Genomic DNA, 21,159 nt, shown 5'->3' with positions numbered 1-21,159 from the left:
ATGGGAGGAGTGTTGGGAGGGCGACACCTGGTACACCTGGTCAGAAGCAGGGTGACACGCAGGAGAAGGTGTCCATCAGCACTGTGCAGGGAGTGGGCAAGGGAGGCAGCAGCCATGATGTGTTCATTCTGTGTCGGACCAGTAGGCCTTCACCAGTCTGAATCAAGATTGCGGTTGGCTGCTTGGGGACAAAGGATATGCTCTGTCCACTTGGCTGTTCACTCCTCTGAGGAACCCCAGGACAGCGCCAGAGCATGCGTACAATGACGCTCATTGTGCCACCAGGTGCATCATCGAGCAGTGCGTAGGTTTCCTTAAGCAGAGATTCCAGTGCCTGGACCACTCTGGTGGCACCTTGCAGTACTCTCAACGGGTCTCCATAGTTATCGTGGTCTGCTGCATGCTGCACAAGCTGGCCATCATGAGGGGACAGCTGCTGGAGGTCAAGCCAGCAGTACCAGCTGAGGAGGAAGAGGAAGAGGAGGAGGTGCAGGAGGAGGAGGAGGAGGATCCCCATCGCTCCAGAGCGAGGAGGATCGACCCATCACCACCCTGGAAGGGCCGGGTGCAGACTGACCAGCACCCTCCTGGGAGGGTGTGTCCTCACATATATGGAGGTGCCTGACACCTCCCCTGCAATCGCCCTCCATGCATTAAGTCTGCCAGGTCTCCCCATGTCAGGAAACAGTATTATTCTTCTGTCCTCCACACCGTCCATCAGTGTCTCCAGCTCCATATCAGTGAACCTGTTGGCTCTCCTTGCACCTCTTACACCAGCCATCCTTCCAACCTCCTTCCCCCCTCAGGGCCTTGCTGCAAATCCTGACCTTTTAAAAAGGCCAGGGAGCAGCTGGCTCATTAGAAACCCTTACCTGCATGCTGAATTTTTCAGTGGTGCTAACGCTCAAATTAAGACAGTCACACTGCTGAAAGATCCACTTTGGAAGGGTTCATTAGCGCTGGAACCTATTTGTTCACTTTTGGAGCTGAATATGGGGTGGCCCAGCCACAAACAAATTTTGGCGCTAATGGCCACAAAAAGGTGGGGGGAGCACCCAGCTGTCCAGCAGTACTGAATTTCAGGCCTCCATCTTTATTGCCCTTCCCAGAAGCATTGGCTTATGCTGGCCGTTTCCCTGGGCACCAGCAGTTCTCTCATACTTTGCTCAAGTGGCCAGCCTTCATATGTGAGTCAGACGGTCAAGTGCCATCGGGTTATCTGACCGAGCCCGATCTTTTTCTTTTCTGACATCCCCACTCGTGTACCTTTTTTGTACGGGTCACTGGATAGCAAGTAGGAGAGGGAACCCTGCCAAATTTCCCAGGTGCCGATTGTAGCACCTCAACTTGCCAGACTGAGATGATCTAACTCAGCATTAACCAGGAATCAAAGTTGGGACTTTCTGCTCTGTATGGCTCAAACTACACTGAGCAGTGTCTTTGTCCACTAGCCCATTGGAGGAGCTAGTTACTGGATATTTAACAGGTGTCAGGGAGAAGGAGAGGGCGGACATTGGTGCATATAAATACCCAGGTACAGGACATTAAGTGGTTCCAAACCGGTTATCTGCCGATTAGTTAACATCGGGACTGTCCTGCGATATCTGGTCACCTCCTCATCTATATTTTTTAAAAGGGCCTCTGATGATAGAATAGAATCATACAGCACAGAAGGAGGCCATTCAGCCCGTGCTGGCTGTTTGAAAAAGCCAATTAGTCCCACTCCCCTGCTCTTTCCCAATAACCCTGCAAATGTTTCTTTTTTCAAGTATCTATCCAATTCTCCGGTTCGCTCTTTAATAATTCTTCATGACTTAATTCATCATATAGTCTGACTAATGGTGTATCACAGTTCTACTCAGACAAACATGTTTTCGTTTGAATGGTAAGGAGGAGACTTTGAACTGAGCTAATTGAAGTTTTCAATATTTTTCAAGATAATTTACACATTGTTTCAAGCAAATTGTTCACAATTACGAAGGGTTCAAGAACCAAGGGACTCAAGTTAACATTTAGGGGGCTCAGAGTGATAACCTTTCATCCAACAGACTTGTGGAATAAATGATCAGAGAAGGCCATTGAAGCAGACAATATACATGGGTTCAAAAGACCTTTAATTGTGTATCTGGAGAGAGAAGGGATTGAGGGACATGATGAGAAGATGGATGGGAAACCGTTGAGGACAATCAAAAAGAGATGAGCTTATTGGCTCCTCCTTCCATTCCTAAAAATACTTATGTTCTTAAACACTCATCAGCCACTGGTGGAAACTCTTCACTGTGACCTACAGGACAGAAAATGTGGTCATCCAACAGCAACACCATCAGTCACATATCTAAAGACATCACCAGAAACAGTTCCTGGGAATGCACTTCCTCTCCTGCTCCAGCTCCGGGCATGGAGCTCCGCTGTTGGAAGGCTTTGTGTGGATAAAACGTGTCCTGCGCCTGGTACCAAACTGATTGCATTCTCTGTTGCACGGGCTCCAAGAGGACCAGGTGGAAACCTCACAATCCAGAGGGGTTTCTGTAAGTAAAAGTATGACCAAATAGAAATCAGTGTGAACCTGTTCTTGGAGGCTCATTCACCACAAAATGTAACCCCCACCTGCACAGCAACCCACCTGCACAGCAACACAACAGCATTGTAACCCACTATTATAAGAGCAACTATCCAACTAACATGACCACAAATATGCAGTGAAATAGATTGTTCTGCTTAGAGCCCAGAAGGTTAAGGGGGGATTTAATAGAGTTCTTCAAAATGATAAAGGGTTTTGATAGAGTAAATGGGGAGAAACTGTTTCCACTGGCAGGAGGATTGGTAGCCAGAGATTACAGATTTAAAACAATCGGCAACAGAACCAGAGAGGAGATGAGGAGAATTTTTTTAATGCAATGAGTTGTTATAATCTGGAATACACTGACTGAAAGGGTGATGGAAGCAGATTCAATAGTAACTTTCAAAAGGCAATTGGAAATTACGTGAAAAGGAAAGATTTGCAAGCTATGGTGAAAGGGCAGGGGACAGAGACTAATTGGTTAGAGCCAACACAGACACGATGGGCTGAATAGCTTCCTTCTATGCTATAAAATTCTATGATTCTATGACACGTCTGTGGTGTAACTCTTCAGATCTTGGTCATCTGTAGGTATGTGTATTACACCTGTGAGGACATGCGTTGCCCCATCACACTATACCACTGTGCTTATTTTATTACACTCTTTATATTATTGCGGTGATTCTGAGCAGTTTTGTTCTCTGCCTCCTGGGGAAAAACACCATCAGTAGTGATGGCTATTAATAACGCCATGATTTTTACCTTGGTTCCGGCCAGATGTTAACATTGCTGGCCTGTAACGACATTCTGGCAACATCAGGGAAGGTGAGCAATAGAAATGGTAAAGCCACCATTGCGATTTTGGAGCAATTGAGCACATAAAAATTCATCCCATAGTTGAAATAAGATAAATTTGGAATCTAGGCATCTGCAACCTATCACAGGACAGCTTCCACTGCAAGCAGTGCCACAGTATAAATGGGTATATAAATCTGACTGCATCTAAATTTGTTTGCCTGTCAAAGCAGACAAATAATTGTCAAATAATTGTGGAATAGTCCATCTCTCATTATAATCAACAATTCATCTGTGTCTTCTATTCTATATAATACGTAATCAGGTTAAATTCCTGGCCAGCACTGGGTTATTGATCCCAATCATATAGTATTTGGGCCTTAACAATTGGCTTCGGCCCATCTAAGTTAAAGAGGAGGAAAAAATAAGCCAGGATTCCCACTACCAATCACTATCCAGTGACTTCTGCTAGAAGATACTTGTGTGTGCGGGTATCAGGTAAGGGCAGGACTGGACTCCTTAAAACTACCTCTTTGACCAACGTTTGGTCACCTGTCCTATTATCTCCTTATGTGGCTTGTTGTCAAATGTTGTCTGATAACACTCCTGTGAAGTGCCTTGGGACATTTTACTATGTTAAAGGCACTATATAAATGTAAGTTGTTGTTGACTGGACTGCGATGCTCTTGGTGATATGGTCACCTGTCATCAGTCATTGCCTAGACATGAAGAATGGGCACTTGGAGGTATCAGAGGAGCTGTGTAGAACTACACCCCAACAAGGAGGAAGGGGGAGACAAAATGCTATAGTGGCGGCAAAAAGGAGATTAAAAAGTAGATCACTGAAAGCAGCAGAAGATTGTCCAGCACATTTTGTAATGTTACAAAATGTTTCAAGACCATTTGAATTCATTAAGGGGTAAGTTAGGTACCAGTATTACAGGAAACCATGAAGTTACAGCTGTGTCAAATTAATCACAAATAGAGTTCTGGGCATAGTCCAGTGATTCTGGTTCAGAATTTATAACATATGTGGAGCTCCCTAATACATGTGTTATGAAGCATTAAACAACACAGGACACCCAGACCAGATGGGATACACTCAAAAAATCATGAAGGAGACCAACGAGACTCAGGCCAATATTTTTAGCATTTCCATAAATAGAGGACTGGAGAATGGGTCGAGCTGTAGACTAGCAAGTCTGAATACTTCAGAGAAAATTATCTGTGGGCAGACAAAGAGTACAGAGGCCATAAGAGTAGTTTTAGAAACAATACTGCAAATAGAGGATGTAACTAAATTGATCTGCCTGTTAATAAATGAAAAACACTTTTCCCCTAATCGACTTCCGCATGGCTGATTCCGCTCCTCTACACAATTGACAGCAACTAGCCACTCTCGTGGCACAGCTTGGGATGATACACTATAGCAACAGCAGCGCTACACCATTTAAAAAAATAAAATCATTCTTGGGATATGGGTGTCGCTGTCACGGCCAACATTTCTGTCCATCCCTAGTTACACTTGAGAAGGTGGTAGTGAGATTTATTTTTGAACCGCTGTAGTCGTGTGGTGAAAGTACTCGAACAATGATGCTAGGTAGGAGGTTCCAGGATTTTGACCCAGCGACCATGAAGGAACGGCGATATATTTCCAAGTCAGGGTGATGTATGACTTGGGGAACTTGGAGGTGATGGTGTTCCTAAGCGCCTGCAGACTTTATCTATCTAGGTGCATATTCCATCACACTCCTGACCATATAACATAAAAACATAGAAAATAGATGCAGGAGTAGACCATTTGGCCCTTCGAGCCTGCACCACCATTCAATAAGATCATGGCTGATCATTCACCTCAGTACCCCTTTCCTGCTTTCTCTCCATACCCCTTGATCCCGTTAGCTGAAAGGATAATATCTAACTCCCTCTTGAATATATCCAACGACTGGCACCAACAACTCTCTGCGGTAGAGAATTCCACAGGTTAACAACTCTCTGAGTGAAGAAGTTTCTCCTCATCTCAGTCCTAAATGGCTTACCCCTTACCCTTAGACTGTGTCCCCTGGTTCTGGACTTCCCCAACATCAGGAACGTTCTTCCTGCATCTAACTTGTCCAGTCCCGTCAGAATTTTATATGTTTCTATGAGATCCCCTCTCATCCTTCTAAACTCCAGTGAATACAGACCCAGTCAATCCAGTCTCTTCTCATGTGTCAGTCCTGCCATCCCGGGAACCTTCACTGCACTCCCTCAATAGCAAGAACGTCCTTCCTCAGATTAGGAGACCAAAACTGAACACAATATTCTAGGTGAGGCCTCACCAAGGCCCTGTATTGCTGCAGGAAGACCTCCCTGCTCCTATACTCAAATCCCCTAGCTATGAAGGCCATGCTGTACCTGCATGCCAACTTTCAATAACTGATGAACCATGACACCCAGATTTCGTTGAACCTCCCCTTTTCCTAATCTGTCGCCATTCAGACAATATTCTGCCTTCATGTTTTTGCCACCAAAGTGAATAACCTCACATTTATCCACATTATATTGCATCTGCCATGCATTTACCCATTTACCTAACCTGTCCAAGTCACCCTGCAGCCTCTTAGCATCCTCCTCACAGCTCACACCACCACCCAGCTTAGTGTCATCTGCAAACTTAGAGATATTACACTCAATTCCTTCATCTAAATCATTGATGTATATTGTAAATAGCTGGGGTCCCAGCACTGAGGCCTGCGACACCCCACTAGTCACTGCCTGCCATTCTGAAAAGGACCCGTTTATCCAGTCTGCCAACCAGTTCTCTATCCACGTCAGTACATTACCCCCAATATCATGTGCTTTAATTTTGCACACCAATCTCTTGTGTGGGACCCTGTCAAAAGCCTTTTGAAAGTCCAAATACACCACATCCACTGATTCTCCCTTGTCCACTCTACTAGTTACATCCTCAAAAAATTCTAGAAGATTTGTCAAGCATATTTTCCCCTTCATAAATCCATGCTGACTTGCACTGATCCTGTCGCTGCTTTCCAAATGTGCTGCTATTTCATCTTTAATAATTGATTCCAACATTTTCCCCATTACTGATGTCAGGCTAACCGGTCTATAATTACCCATTTTCTCTCTCCTTTTTTAAAAAGTGGTGTTACATTAGCTACCCTCCAGTCCATAGGAACTGATCCAGAGTCGATAGACTGTTGGAAAATGATCACCAATGCATCCACTATTTCTAGGGCCACTCCCTTAAGTACTCTGGGATGCAGACTACCAGGCCCCGGGGATTTATCGCCTTCAATCCCATCAATTTCCCAAACACAATTTCCCGATTAATAAGGATTTCCTTCAGTTCCTCCTTCTCACTAGACCCTTGGTCCCCTAGTATTTCTGGAAGGTTATTTGTGTCTTCCTTCATGAAGACAGAACCAAAGTATTTGTTCAACTGGTCTGCCATTTCTTTGTTCCCCATTATCAATTCACCTGATTCTGACTGCAAGGGACCTACATTTGTCTTCACAAATTTTTTTCTCTTCACATATCTATAGAAGCTTTTGCAGTCAGTTTTTATGTTCCCAGCAAGCTTCCTCTCATACTCAATTTTCCCCCTCCTAATTAAACCCTTTGGCCTCCTCTGCTGAATTCTAAATTTCTCACAGTCCTCAGGTTTGCTGCTTTTTCTGGCCAATTTATATGCCTCTTCCTTGGATTTAACACTATCCTTAATTACCTTTGTTAGCCACAGTTGAGCCACCTTCCCCGTTTTATTTTTACTCCAGACAGGGATGTACAATTGTTGAAGTTCATCCTTGTGATCTTTAAATGTTTGCCATTGCCTATCCACCGTCAACCCTTTAAGTATCATTTGCCAGTCTATTCTTGCCAATTCACGTCTCATACCACCAAAGTTACCTTTCCTTAAGTTCAGGACCCTAGTCTCTGAATTAACTGTGTCACTCTCCATCTTAATAAAGAATTCTACCATATTATGGTCACTCTTCCCCAAGGGGCCTCGTACATCAAGATTGCTAATTAGTCCTTTCTCATTACACATCACCTAGTCTAGGATGGCCAGTCCTTTAGTTGGTTTCTCGACATATTGGTCTAGAAAACCATCCCTTATACACTCCAAGAAATCCTCCTCCACCGTATTGCTACCAGTTTGGTTAGACCAATCTATATGTAGATTAAAGTCGCCCATGATAACTGCTGTACCTTTATTGCACGCATCCCTAATTTCTTTTTTGATGCTGTCCCCAACCTCACTAATACTGTTTGGTGGTCTGTACACAACTCCCACTAGCGTTTTTTGTCCTTTGGTATTCCGCAGCTCTACCCATACAGATTCCACATTATCCAAGCTAATGTCCTTCCTTACTATTGCGTTAATTTCCTCTTTAACCAGCAGCGCTACCCCATCTCCTTTTCCTTTCTGTCTATCCTTCCTGAATGTTGAATACCCCTGGATGTTGAGTTCCCAGCCTTGGTCACCCTGGAGCCATGTCTCCGTGATGCCAATTATATAATATTTGTTAATTGCTGCCTGCGCAGTAAATTCGTCCACATTATTACGAATACTCCTCGCATTGAGCCACACAGCCTTCAGGCTTGTCTTTTTAACACACTTTGCCCCTTTAGAATTTTGCTGTAATGTGGTCCTTTTTGATTTTTGCCTTGGGTTTCTCTGCCCTCCACTTTTACTTTTCTTCTGATTATCTTTTGCATCTGCCCCATTCTACTTCCTTCAGTCTCTCTGCATAGGTTCCCATCCCCCTGCCATATTGGTTTAACCCCTCCCCAACAGCACTAGCAAACACTCCCCCTAGGGCATTGGTTCTGGTCCTGCCCAGGTGCAGACCGTCTGGTTTGTACTGGTCCCACCTTCCCCAGAACCGGTTCTAATGTCCCAGGAATTTGAATCCCTCCCTTCTGCACCACTCCTTAAGCCATGTATTCATACCATATAACAAGATATTCTGTAACACAGCGTATTATTTTCATGCTAAAGAGCAGCTGTATTTACTTTGGCCTGTTCCTTTATGGTCAATAATTGTAAATAGGCACTTCCAAAGATCAATTATGGATTAGTTGTTGTTGGTGAGGGAAGTTTACAGATTGTAACTTTTCAGCTCCAGGTCAGAAGAAACCAGCATGAAAACAAACTGCCTTTCTTCCTCTTTTATTCATAATTTTGACACTTTGAAGTGTGTTGTCTGAAGTGTGACAGACTCAATCAGATACGACCATCTAGATTTCCACCATGGTACTCCCGTTCAGTCACTTTGGGAGGGGGAAGAATCGAGGAAACCGCAGAAAATCTGTATAAACGGCAATTACACCATTTATCTGGGATTTCTGTGGGTCGTATACCAAAGTTACAGCAAACAGCCCATAGACTTTCACCCCAAGTGTTTTTTTATATATTAATATGTCCGGACATATTGTACCAATGTTGGGAAATTTGCTGATGACATTAAGATATGGCCAGCTGATCAGAACTGGACAGATTCCTGATTCAACAGAGCACAGAGGGATACCAACTTGGTGCCGACGAAGAAGGCAAATGAACTTAGCCTGTGTGGATCTAATTAATAGGGTGATCTAGAGGGTTGAAAAGTATTTTTCTTACTTGTACCTCCTATCTTTTGAGTGAGGAGCTTCTTATAATAAGGCTATAATATAGTTAGAAAGAGAAAGAAAAAATACTTCACCCAAGTGGTCATTCTTCGTGCATGAGCCTAGGCTTTGAACACAGCAGACTATTCCACTATGGCGGGCATCACAAGTTAGTCCCATCCTGTACCTGTCTGATGTGGACAGGCACTTTGTGGGGCCGGGGTGGGGGTGCGGGGAGGGTATATCATTGTTTGATTTTCCCCTCCCCCTTCCCCCCCCCCTCCCTCCCACTGGATTAGGGGGCACTGAGGCAAAATGCACCATCTATATTCTTTCCTTAGCTGGGATCAGCCATCTCAGCACTTACCAGAAATGGGCTCCGTTGGTTGCCTGTAGAAGCACCACATGCCCAGTGAACGTGATTACGGACTGTGGGATGTTGTGGGACACAGTACAGTAATTATAAACTAGCTGCAGCTCCAGAAATTATGTAAAAGTGCTGCCTACTTTGTACAGATCCTGTTATACTGTTCCCCCGCCTCCCCACCCCCCACCCCCCAACTTGGGTGCATTGTGCTGAGTATAGGAGGACCATTGAACTTCCTCGATAAATACATTTCCAGTCACTAAATTTTAGAGAAGACAGTTAAAAGAAAGAAAGACTTGCAGTTATGTAGCACCTTTCACAACCGCAGTACATCCCAAAGTGCTTTACTGCTATGAAATACTTTTGAAGTGTAGTCACTGCTGTAATGTCAGAAACACAACAGCCAATTTGTGCACAGCAATGTCCCACAAACAGCACTGTGATAATGATCAGATAATCTGTTTTGTGATGTTGGTTGAAGGATAAATGTTGGCCAGGACACTAGGCGAACTCCCCATCTCTTCTTGAAATAGTGCCATAGGATCTTTTACATAGGTCAGATGGGGCCTCGGTTTAACATCTTATCCAAAAAGCATGCTGCAGTTCAGCACTCCTTCAGTACTGCACTGGACAGTCGGCCTAGATTTTGTCTCTGGAGTGGGACTTGAACCCACAATTGTCTGACTCAGAGGTGAGAGTGCTACCACTGAGCCACTGGCTGTTGTGCTGGCTGCTGTCTTAAAATTAACATGCTTCGTATAAGAAGTTATTTAGCAAAAATAAACTAGAGATAGCGTTACGATGGAATGTTGCATTTATCCTTATGGTAGTTGAAATATCGTTAAACTTCGGCATTAGATGTTTGCATTACATATTTGGAAGGAGCTATTTATTTAGCAATCCTTCGTCATCAATACATGTTTTGAAGGGCCAAATAGTCAAATGAATCTTTGAGTGAGTGTCCAAAAGAGGTGATTTATGGGTCATTTTGTGCTGGGATCTCACACCCACTTGGAACTGAGCTGAGACTGTCCAAATATGTAAATGGATTATAGTATAAAGCGGTGCAAAGCGACTCCAAGCGGGTCTCCCTGGACACTAGCTAGTCGGCACTAGCAAATCGCACAGGTTTATATTTGGATTGCTGCCGGCTCAGCACTTTTTGAGAACCGGTCGTGCAAACACCCCACCTTCACCAAGAAAAAAGCAGCTCCAGACAGGGGGACTGTCCTACCTGAAAATCTCTCTGTTTCCCTGCCCCGAGGTATGAAGTTTAACTTGATAGCGGGTGTTTTTACCGACTGCCATCTCTTTAGCTTCCGGAGTGTGAGTCGTGCCATCGGTGGGAGATGTCTGAGTCTGGGGTAGTAGAATGAATTAGCGCCATGATTGGGAAAAGCCGATGTTATCTGGAAGAGGCAAACATTTAAAAGCTGGCGTTACTAGAGTTATCCAAGAATGAAACCATTGATCAGAGAGAGGGAGCCCTCTGCAACTTTCAAAACATATACATTTTGTCATGTAATACATTTCTATAAATTCTTGTCAAATATATTTGGAGCCATGGAAAATGAGATTGGATCTAGCTGGTTTTCACAACTGAAGATTGATGAGTTTAGATCAATGAGAGGCTTGATCAATGGGTTTGGATCAATGATGGGTTTGAATCTGCAATAGTCTTCGTGAATGGTTTAGATCAATGAAAATGAATTCGGATTCATCATGGATGAGTTTCAACAAATGTTGGCCAGCACTCTCAGTGAGATAATGCAATCTAGAGTTTCCTATGGTGTTATTAATGTTGCTTTTCAAGTTGATCCAAAAAATGCTTCCCATATCATAGAAATTTACAGCACAGAAGGAGGTCACTTGGTCCATTGTGCCTGTGCCAGTGCTCTGAAACAGTAATCCAATAAATCCAATTCCCCTGTTCTTTCCCCTTATCTTTTAAGTTTTTTTAAAATTTTCAAATATTTATCCAGTTCTACTTTAAACGCTACTATAGATTCTGTTTCCATCACTGTTTCTGGTAGAACACTGCATGTCCTAACAACCTTCTGCATAAAGAAATATTCTCCTAACCTTTCCTTTCAAACCTTTAGTGATGATTTTAAACTTAAGTTGTCTAGTTACTGATTCAGTGACCAGTGGAAATTGTTGTTCCAATTTACCTTATCAAAGCCCCTCAGAATTTTCTCTATCAGATCTCCTCTTCATCTTTCTTTAGTCTCCTTCTAACTAAAGCCTCTCATCCCTGATATCACTTAATGTGGATAAATGTAGTTGGTAGGGCTAATGCCAGGCACATGTCCACCATGTCTTAACTAAAGTCTGTTGAGTGAGAAAGAGACCTAAGTGTTACAGTATCTGAGTTGCTAAAGGTTCACAGCCAGTGCCACAAGGCTATAGCAAAAGCAAATAGAGTATTAGGATGTATTGCTTGGACAATCCAATATAAAATAAAAAGCACTATAGTGTCCTTGTACAAGACCTTGTTTAGGCCACACCTAGAATATTTGGCCTGAAATCGCGCTCCCCACGGGCGAGTATGAGGTGCGCATGCGTCGTGGAGCCCCCGCATGTTCCGGGTTTCGGTATGCGAAGCAAATGCGCTTAAACCCGGAACTTGCGATCTTGACAGATCCACCGCATCCGAAACTAAAGGGCCTTCTTATGTTGTTCGTATGTGATCTCAGTGATGTGTACAAAACCCATATGATTCTGGGATACGTGTGCACCTACGAAGGCCTTCACATAGAGGCTCAGGACCACAAGTCTCTGAACCTCTGGGACCACCAGGTACTTTTGTGAAATGTTTGCAGTTGGAAGCCTCCTACCACAAATTTTGGGCCATTGTGTTCAGTTTTGGTCCCTCACATTGTCAATGATAAGAATATAAGAAATCGGAACAGGAGTAGGCCATACAGCCCCTCGAGCCTGCTCCGCCATTCAATAAGATCATGGCTGATCTGATCATGGACTCAGCTCCACTTCCCTGCCCGCTCTCCATAACCCCTTATCCCCTTATCGCTTAAGAAAAACTGTCTATTTCTGTCTTAAATTTATTCACTGTCCCAGCTCTCCACAGCTCTCTGAGGCAGCGAATTCCACAGATCCACACCCCTCTGAGAAAATAAATTTCTCCTCATCTCAGTTTTAAATGGACAGCCTCTTATTCTAAGATTATGCCCTCTAGTTCTAGTCTCCCCTATCAGTGGGAACATCCTCTCTACTTCCACCTTGTCAAGCCCCCTCATAATCTTATACGTTTCGATAAGATCACCTCTCATTCTTCTGAATTCCAATGAGTAGAGGCCCAAACTACTCAACCTTTCCTCATAAGTCAACCTCCTCATCTCCGGAATCAACCTTGTGAACCTTCTCTGAACTGCCTCCAAAGTAAATATATCCTTTCGTAAATATGGAAACCAAAACTGCACGCAGTATTCCAGGTGTGGCCTCACCAATACCTTATATAGCTGTAGCAAGACTTCCCTGCTTTTATACTCCATCCCCTTTGCAATAAAGGCCAAGATACCACTGGCCTTCCTGATCACTTGCTGTACCTGCATACTATCCTTTTGTGTTTCATGCACAAGTACCCTGCTGTACTGCGACACTTTGCAATCTTTCTCCATTTAAATAATAACTTGCTCTTTGATTTTTTTCTGCCAAAGTGCATGACCTCACACATTCCAACATTATACTCTATCTGCCAAATTTTTGCCCATTCACTTAGCCTGTCTATGTCCTTTTGCAGATTTTTTGTGTCCTCCTCACACATTGCTTTTCCTCCCATCTTTGTATCATCAGCAAACTTGGCTACGTTACACTCAGTCCCTTCTTCCAAGTCGTTAATATAGATTGTAAATAGTTGGGGTCCCAACACTGATCCCTGCGGCACCCCACTAGTTACTGGTTGCCAACCAGAGAATCAATCATTTATCCCAACTCTCTGTTTTCTGTTAGTTAGCCAATCCTCTAACTATGCTAATATATTACCCCCAACCCCGTGAACTTTTATCTTGTGCAGTAACCTTTTATGTGGCACCTTGTCAAATTATATATAGAAACCCTAGAAAATGTTCAGAGGAGGGCCACTAGATTGATACCGAGTTTAAAAGTCAGCACAATCGACTTTAGAGAGCTGTCATTTTACTGCAGTAAAGTGCAGATTTGTTTGATGTATTTTAAATCATGAAAGTATTAGACTATGTCCATGTGGATAGACTATTCGAATTAGATAGGTCAAAGAAAGACTTGCATTGATATAGCACCTTTCACAACCACCGGATGTCCCAAAGTGCTTTACAGCGAATGAAGTACTTTTGAAGTGCAGTCACTGTTGTAATGTAGGAAATGCAGCAGCCAATTTGTGCACGGCAAGCTCCTACAAGCAGCAGTGTGATAATGACCAACTAACCTGTTTTAGTGATGTTGATTGAGGGATCAATATTGGCCAGGACACTGGGGATAACTCCCCTGCTCTTCTTCAAAATAGTGCCATGGGATCTTTTTCGTCCACCTGAGAGAGCAGGCGGGGGCCTCAGTTTAACATCTCATCCAAAAGACGGCACCTCCGACAGTGCACCACTTCCTCAGCGCTCCAGCGCAAGTCTCTGGAGTGACACTCAAACCCACAACCTTCTGACTCAGAGGCGAGAGTGCTACCAACTGTGCCACAGCTGACACTATAAGGTATATAATCATAGAACTAGGATAGATGTCAGGAAGTTTTATCATTTCAAAGAGGGTCATGGACCTTTGGAACAAGTTGCCAGCTCGTGCAGTGAGTGAAGATTTGCTGCAAGCATTCTAATGGGAGCTTGACAAGTCCCTGGTTGTGGCTGGTGAATAGGTTTGAATGAATGATGGATTTGAATCTCCAAGTGTCTTTGTAATTGGTTTTGATCAGTGGAGATGAATTCGGATTCATCATGGATAAGTTTTAACAAATTGACCGACACTCTCAGTGACATTATGGAGTCTAGAATTCTCTGTAATGTTATTAATGTAGTGATGTGCCTCATGGTTACTGTGGTCTACTGGAACTTGTTTTTGAGCGCCTTGGGAGTCAGAATTTTTTAAAATTTGTTTTTCTGCCTCTGCCAAGTTATTACATGGCTGCTGGTGGGTGGGTATTACTGGGGGAATCATGATACCAGCGGTTGCAATCAGGTCCTCGTAATGTAGGGAAGTTTCAGTGGCACTAAGTTTCTGGGTATGTGTTTAAACTTTATCTAAATATTCCTGTGCTGGAGTTTCATCGATTTATTTTCTCCCTTTAAAAAAAAAAGTTGACTCTAGTGGAGAGTGATGAAAACAGTCACATGATACAACTCACAATAGCTGAGCATGATCTCTTAATAAAGTGGAATTACAGAGGCCACCAGCCATGTACAATGTATTTCTTTGTGAAGATTGCAAGGCAGTTGACCCTTTTCTCTCACATATTGCCATTGCTCTATCCAACTTGCGCCCCAAATCTAATTACAAACATGCGGTCGAAAGTCACATTTATTACCTTTGTTATTTTGTCCTGTGGAACTGTTGCAAAATTGGGCGAGGAGAAGGTGAAGCCACTGTCTGTTCCAGCATCATAAGGGTAAAGGTCAAGTGTCAGTTCCTCCTTCCAGTGATTCCCTTCACACAGAATAATGCTGTCACTGCCAACAAACCAGTCAGGACTGGGGACTATCCGTACCATGAAGGACAGCTGAAGAATAAGCAACAGGTAAACCACAGTGAGAGGTACAGCTCCCCATAGTACCACTCATTAGCGCATCACCTCAGAATAGCTCTCCGCCCTCAACCCGCAATTACTTTTATTTGATTCCTATACAATGCCATGAAAAAGGAGAGAAAGTGCGCATTCAAATTGTATTTCAGGGAGAGATTACTCAGTGAGATGCAACATTATTCGTGGTTCGTTAACTACATTGCTTACAGGTAAATGTCAGACCTCAACCTAACCATTATTTGCTGAGACAGGGTGATAGGAATCAAGCCAAATTTTGAAACTTAAGGTGATCAGAATGAGATCATTTAGTGTTAATTTACCTATACCTGAATTTGGCCTAATTCAAGTATCAGGTTGAGATTTACAGAAGCCAAACTATAGCTACGTACCCCCAAACCCTGGCAACCCGCCCACAAAGCTCAAGCAACTCAAGACTATTTATGTTTGTTTCTCATTCACTGGTTTGACCTGTTTGAATTTTTGAGGGCCTGGAGGTTTGGAAAGGGTTTTTTTTATAGGGCTGTTGTCTCATTGGCGGAAAACTCCTAAATCAGCACACCAAGTTGTGTTAGTATCAACAGCTTGAGGTGTCTGAACATTCATCGGAACAGTGATTAAATCTCAGGTGTAGTTCCCAAGGGCCACACTGCGCATCTAAAAGGTGCACAAAGACAAATAGATGGGCAGGTCTGCACTGGGCATTGTGCCACCCCCATTGGCACCTCAGTACAATTTCTCCAAGTGCTTCTATGCTTCCACCAACCCCAGGCTCAAATTAGTAAGCCAGCTGTCAAGGTTCTAGTTGCAATGACTGTACTCTCTTCTGACACCTGATGGACAAAACACATTGCTTGATTAATTCCTTACCAGTGGGTGTGTTGGGTAGACTGTTAGTTTAATTGATCTCTGTCCTATCCCACTTGGAATGGCTGATGCCTTGAAGAACTCAGCAATGCTGTGCATTTTGTTTTTTGCTTTTTCTGTCTCCTGTGTCAGTGTAGCATTAGCGCCTGTCTCTGCATATTCCCGTACTCCTGGGCTGGCCAGGGAATCCAACTGCCATAGCTGGTACTGGTCATTGTGAGTGACAGCTGCATTGGAAAATTAAGCAATTAACTCATCATAAAACATTCAGTAAATCATTGAGTGAGCGCCTCGATGGGTAAATTGATTAAGATGATTAGCAGCTAAACCACTTGAACCGGGAAAGTCCCAGGTTCGATGCCCAGTTAATGTCTGCGTTATGTGGTCTCAGCTAATGTGGCAATAGGAGAGCCACAGTTAGTCTTAATGCTCTTGGGGCAAGGAGGGGGCAATCAGTTATTGTTTCCATTCTTGAACACTATCCCCAAAATCCCTGCCGGAAAAGAGGTCATCAAGTTAGCACAGGATCAGGCTCGGGGCTGCCATGCCTCTGCCCCTGCCCCGCTCTCCTCTTCAGTGGTTGATAGCCTGTTGTAATTCACTGTTTAGGCTCACACATGGCCATTTGAGTGAGATGGCCAGGATCAGTGAAGGTGAGGGCCAGGTAACCGAGGTCCACTGGAGGTGTGGGCCAGGTAGCCCAGTACCAGGGAAAGCATGGGCCAGGTAACCGAGGTCCATTGGGTGTGGGCCAGGTAGCTGAGGACCAGTGGAGATGTGGGCCAGGTAACCCAGGACCAGTGGAGGTGTGGGCCAGGTAACCCATGTCCAGTGGAGATGTGGCAGGTAACCCAGGTCCAGTGGAGGTGTGGGCAGGTAACCCAGGACCAGTGGAGGTGTGGGCCAGGTAACCCAGGTCCAGTGGAAGTGTAGTTCAGGTAACCCAGGACCAGTGGAGGTGTAGTTCAGGTAACCCAGGACCAGTAGAGGTGTGGGCCAGGTAACCCAGGTCCAGTTGAGATGAGAGGCAGGTAGCCGAAGTCCAGTGAAGGTATGGGCCAGGTAACCTAGGTTCAGTGAAGATGTGGGCAGGTAACCGAGGACCAGTGGAGATGAAGGCCAGGTAACCGAGGTCCACTGGAAATGTGGGCCAGGTAGCTGAGGTCCAGTGGAGTTGTGGGCCAGGTAACCCAGGACCAGTGGAGATGTTGGCCAGGTAACCAGGACCAGTGGAGGGGTGGGCTAGGTAACCCAGGTCCAGTGGAGGTGTGGGCCAGATAACCCAGGTCCAGTGGAGGTGTGGTTCAGGTAACCCAGGTCCAGTGGAGGTGAGGGTCAGGTAACCCAGGTCCAGTGGAGGTATAGTTCAGGTAACCCAGGACCAGTGGAGGTGTGGACAGGTAACCCAGGACCAGTGGAGGTGTAGTTCAGGTAACCCAGGACCAGTGGAGGTGTGGGCAGGTAACCCAGGACCAGTGGAGGTGTAGTTCAGGTAACCCAGGACCAGTGGAGGTGTAGTTCGGGTAACCCAGGATCAGTGGTGGTGTAGTTCAGGTAACCCAGGTCTAGTGGAGGTGAGGGCCAGGTAACCCAGGTCCAGTGGAGATGTGGGCAGGTAACCCAGGTCCAGTAAAGATGCAAGTAAGTTGTGTCAGCTGGATCATGGGTGTTTTATTTTCTGTATGTCCCTGTGTCCATTCTGTCGATACCACAAATCACAACAGAGGGCTTTTTTTCCCGAAAGATTAAAGATAGTTTCTCTGGGGCAGATCTCGAATCTGTGCGTTAGGCTAAAACGGGTCATAGTGTATTCGCAGCCCCTCTTACATTTCTCCCGATTTTTATTTCCATCAACATCTGTGAGGAGAAATGTAAAATGGACTGCTGACTCATTATCAACTGTTTTACACTATCGCCCAAAGTCACGATTTACCCCTCTCTGTCTATTTTAACAGCTTCTACCTTTTTATCATCATTTACCTCTCAGTATTTGCGTACTAACTGGATCATCTGCCACCCGTGGAAGATTTACAGTTAGCATACTTGAGGTGGGCAGCACCTATGAGGAATGAGGTCCATTCACGATCCAGTTCTGAGCTATTTGCCAGCCCCTGGGCCTTGCGAAATAGATGCACAGATGCAGGCCTAAGAGGTGTTTCTGGCTGCTATCACTGCCTTGTGAGAGCAGCAGAGAAAACGCCCCGAGGACTTGTACTCATCCAGGTGGGCTTTAAATATTAAGAAACCAGTTATTGCTGAATCGCTGGGTTCATCCTAGGTGCCCCATAAACCTCGGGGTCTGCGGGGATCCCGGCAGGAGTCCCAATAGCTGGTTTCTTCACGCACCCCCTCCGCTCGGACCAAAATGAAGCTGGAGACGGGAACATTCCCTTCCACCTTATGTTCATTGTCTCGCTGGGTTGGCAATGGGCCAATGTTGTAACTTTCGGGACTCCCAGGAAATCCCAGGACAGCGCTGCAGGGTGGGGGGGGACCTGAGGTAATGGGTCGGTGCTCCATCTTTTTCTTCCGTGTAGGGTAGAAATTACTGTCAGCGATGTTATCGTAGCAACACTTAATGTATTCAACTTCCTCTCCCCACTATTTTAACGGAGGTAGTAACCTGCGTATAAATAAAAGGGTTAGTGCCTCCACTAAAACAGTGGAGAGAGGAATTAAATTCAAGTGTCTATACAATACACTTACACCTTTATGTAAAGCAGGCTTCGTTCTATATGTGGAGGGGTGTTAATTTTCCTAGCTACTTATACCACCACCTCCCCGCCCCCTCTCATTCACATATACTCTGCTCTTCCGTTATTGTCTAGCTTGGCATTTCTCTTACCTATGAGGGGTGACCACTGTGCGGGGGGTCTGTACAGTGGGTACTGTTTCGGGAAGGCACTGGGACTCCATTTGCCTTTATACACCAGTGAATATGAGGCAGCCTCAGATGAACAGGGCAGGACAGGGAGGCCCTCAGTGGGTGCCGTGAGGGAGAACAGTTCCAGAACATTCCAAAGCCACAGACAGATGAGAAGCTCCATTGCATTACCTGTGTGCGTGAGAGGGGAAGGGGAAAAATGATGTCACATTGTATTACACTGCTTCCGTTCATTAACAGGCTCCTGTGTAAAAACATAATCTGTTATTAATTAGACGCACTGACATGCAGAAGTGAGAGAAGAGGCCTTGGGGAGAGGGCAGGAGTGGTGCACAAGATGCGGAGAAAGTACAAGTAAAGAAATAATGGTTCAACAGAGAGGGAGCAGAATGTTCTTTTGTCACCTTTTAAAACTAACATTTCTTGACATCAACGATTGAGATGAAATAAGAAGCTAATTATTTACAAAAAAAATAACATTTTCAAAGCAGTGTTCTGCGGGGATGAGGTGTGTCTCCAATTTAAAGTTTGAAATGAATCTCCTCGTTTTTTGGAATAATCTTGGTCAGTACCTAGTGTCCTACAGCTCTCCTCACCTCAAGTGTCCCTCACACTTCAGGCTGGAGAGGTGTTTATTTCACAATAGCGGTAAGTTCAGTCACTGAATGCTTGTACGGAGATACTGAACATCGAGATCATTCCCAGACAATTAGGATTAAAGTCCGTTTTTATTGTCAATATTAAACCCTAGGGTTATTTTTTCAGGTGCTTTCCTGTAAATCAGTATTTATTAGGAATATTGTTAAAAGTTAAAAAAATCAAATCAAGGAGTAATAACTGCGAGCACATTTAACTAAAGTGAAAGACAACAATCAGGACCGTTTAAGAACACATTTCTCCTGTACATAGAAGACAAAAGATTATTTTTGAGAAATCTTGAGGTTCAGAATCATTAGCATCCGCCTTTTCAATCAGATCTTGCTAAAAACATTCTGAGGTAGATATTCGTCGTTAATCCCTCGGCGTTAAGCATCGCCTGGGTGGAGCGGAGAAAGGGAACTCTGGCGGGGAAGGATTGCACGTTCCTAACAGAACCCGATGGATTTTCCTTCCATTCGTTTCCACAGTGGGTTCTCGCACCATCCTCCATTCCCAATCTCCTTCCCTCCGCTCCGCTCAAAGTGCTGCTTAACACCTAGGGTGGTTAAGATGAAAATGCACGCCAGCGATGCCACAACTGATGATACTACACAACGTGGATCACCTGCCCTGTAATCTACTGAGAAATGGGTGCAGTGGTTTTACCTTAAAGCACGAAATTCCCTCTTCACAACTTTGTACCCACTCAAAAGCACTACAGGATTTAATGTCAAACACAGAGGTATTTCTACAGACAATAGCATCTCTAACTTGCCATTGTTTGAGCTTAAAATAAGGAACTGGGACTATTTAACCCATATCCTCCTGCGAAGACAGAAAAAAGACCTCTGCAAGGTTACCATAAATGAGCATCGCCACCTGCGTGATTCACAGTTAAAAGACCTTATCAAAATGATACATCTCGTTATGCCATGCGCACATTGCGCAGTTACTCACCACACATTGTAGCTCTCTCTATACAGATACACAAGGAGAAATCCTGATCAGGTCGAATAAACAGAAACATCACAAGATAGATATTAACATATGAAGATACAAAAAAAACCCATTTATTATAGCAGCTTTCATGACCTCAGGACATCCCAAAGCACTTTACAGCCAATTGAGTACTTTTGGAATGTAGTCACTGTTGTAATATAGAAAATGTAACAGCTAATTTATGCACAGCAAGGTCCCAGAAACGTGATAATGACCAGATCATCTCTTTTAGTGATGTTAGTTGAGAGATAAATATTAGCCAGGACACCAGGGATAACTCCCCTGCTCTTCTTCGAAATAGTGCCATGGGATCTTTTACGTCCATTCAAGAGAGAGAGAGCAGACGAGGCCTCAGTTTAATGTCTCATCCGAAAGATGTAAATTAGTCAAATGAAAGGCAAATGGGATCAGTCACACTGTTCACTGTCAGTGACCTGGCTGGTGGGCATCTTTTGTTGTAGATAATGCAATGAGTTACCTATTAGTAAAGCTCTAATATCCTTGGATTGGTAGAGGATACAAAACGCTTACCCTATAGCACCTTATAAGGGACTACTTCTCGATCCTACTTGCCTTTCCTTGAGGAGTTCACCATGTTTACCTGAGGACCCGGCAGCATTGAACTGCTCTTTCCCAGTTGGTACTTCACCTGCACTTTATCATTTGATATCCGGGCGGATCAGCACTATCCCTATTTC

The 21,159-nt window shown here is 44.3% G+C and overlaps 1 protein-coding gene across 1 annotated transcript; it reads right to left on the bottom strand.

The window, feature by feature from the left end:
• Nucleotides 1–2,132: 2,132 nt before the first annotated feature.
• LOC139262157 (spondin-2-like) lies at nucleotides 2,133–20,324 on the bottom strand. The gene is made up of 6 exons (XM_070877300.1): nucleotides 20,129–20,324; nucleotides 18,785–18,994; nucleotides 15,943–16,166; nucleotides 14,860–15,051; nucleotides 10,570–10,744; nucleotides 2,133–2,526 (listed from the first exon to the last, which is right to left on the bottom strand). Exons 2-6 carry the CDS (start codon nucleotides 18,984–18,986, stop codon nucleotides 2,345–2,347), a joined length of 975 nt encoding a protein of 324 aa, XP_070733401.1. The 5' UTR covers nucleotides 18,987–18,994; nucleotides 20,129–20,324; the 3' UTR covers nucleotides 2,133–2,344.
• Nucleotides 20,325–21,159: the final 835 nt, after the last annotated feature.

The sequence above is a fragment of the Pristiophorus japonicus genome, chromosome 4, assembly GCF_044704955.1.
Source record: "Pristiophorus japonicus isolate sPriJap1 chromosome 4, sPriJap1.hap1, whole genome shotgun sequence".
Classification (NCBI taxonomy): domain Eukaryota; kingdom Metazoa; phylum Chordata; class Chondrichthyes; family Pristiophoridae; genus Pristiophorus; species Pristiophorus japonicus.
This window is presented reverse-complemented; position numbering and strand designations above follow the sequence as displayed.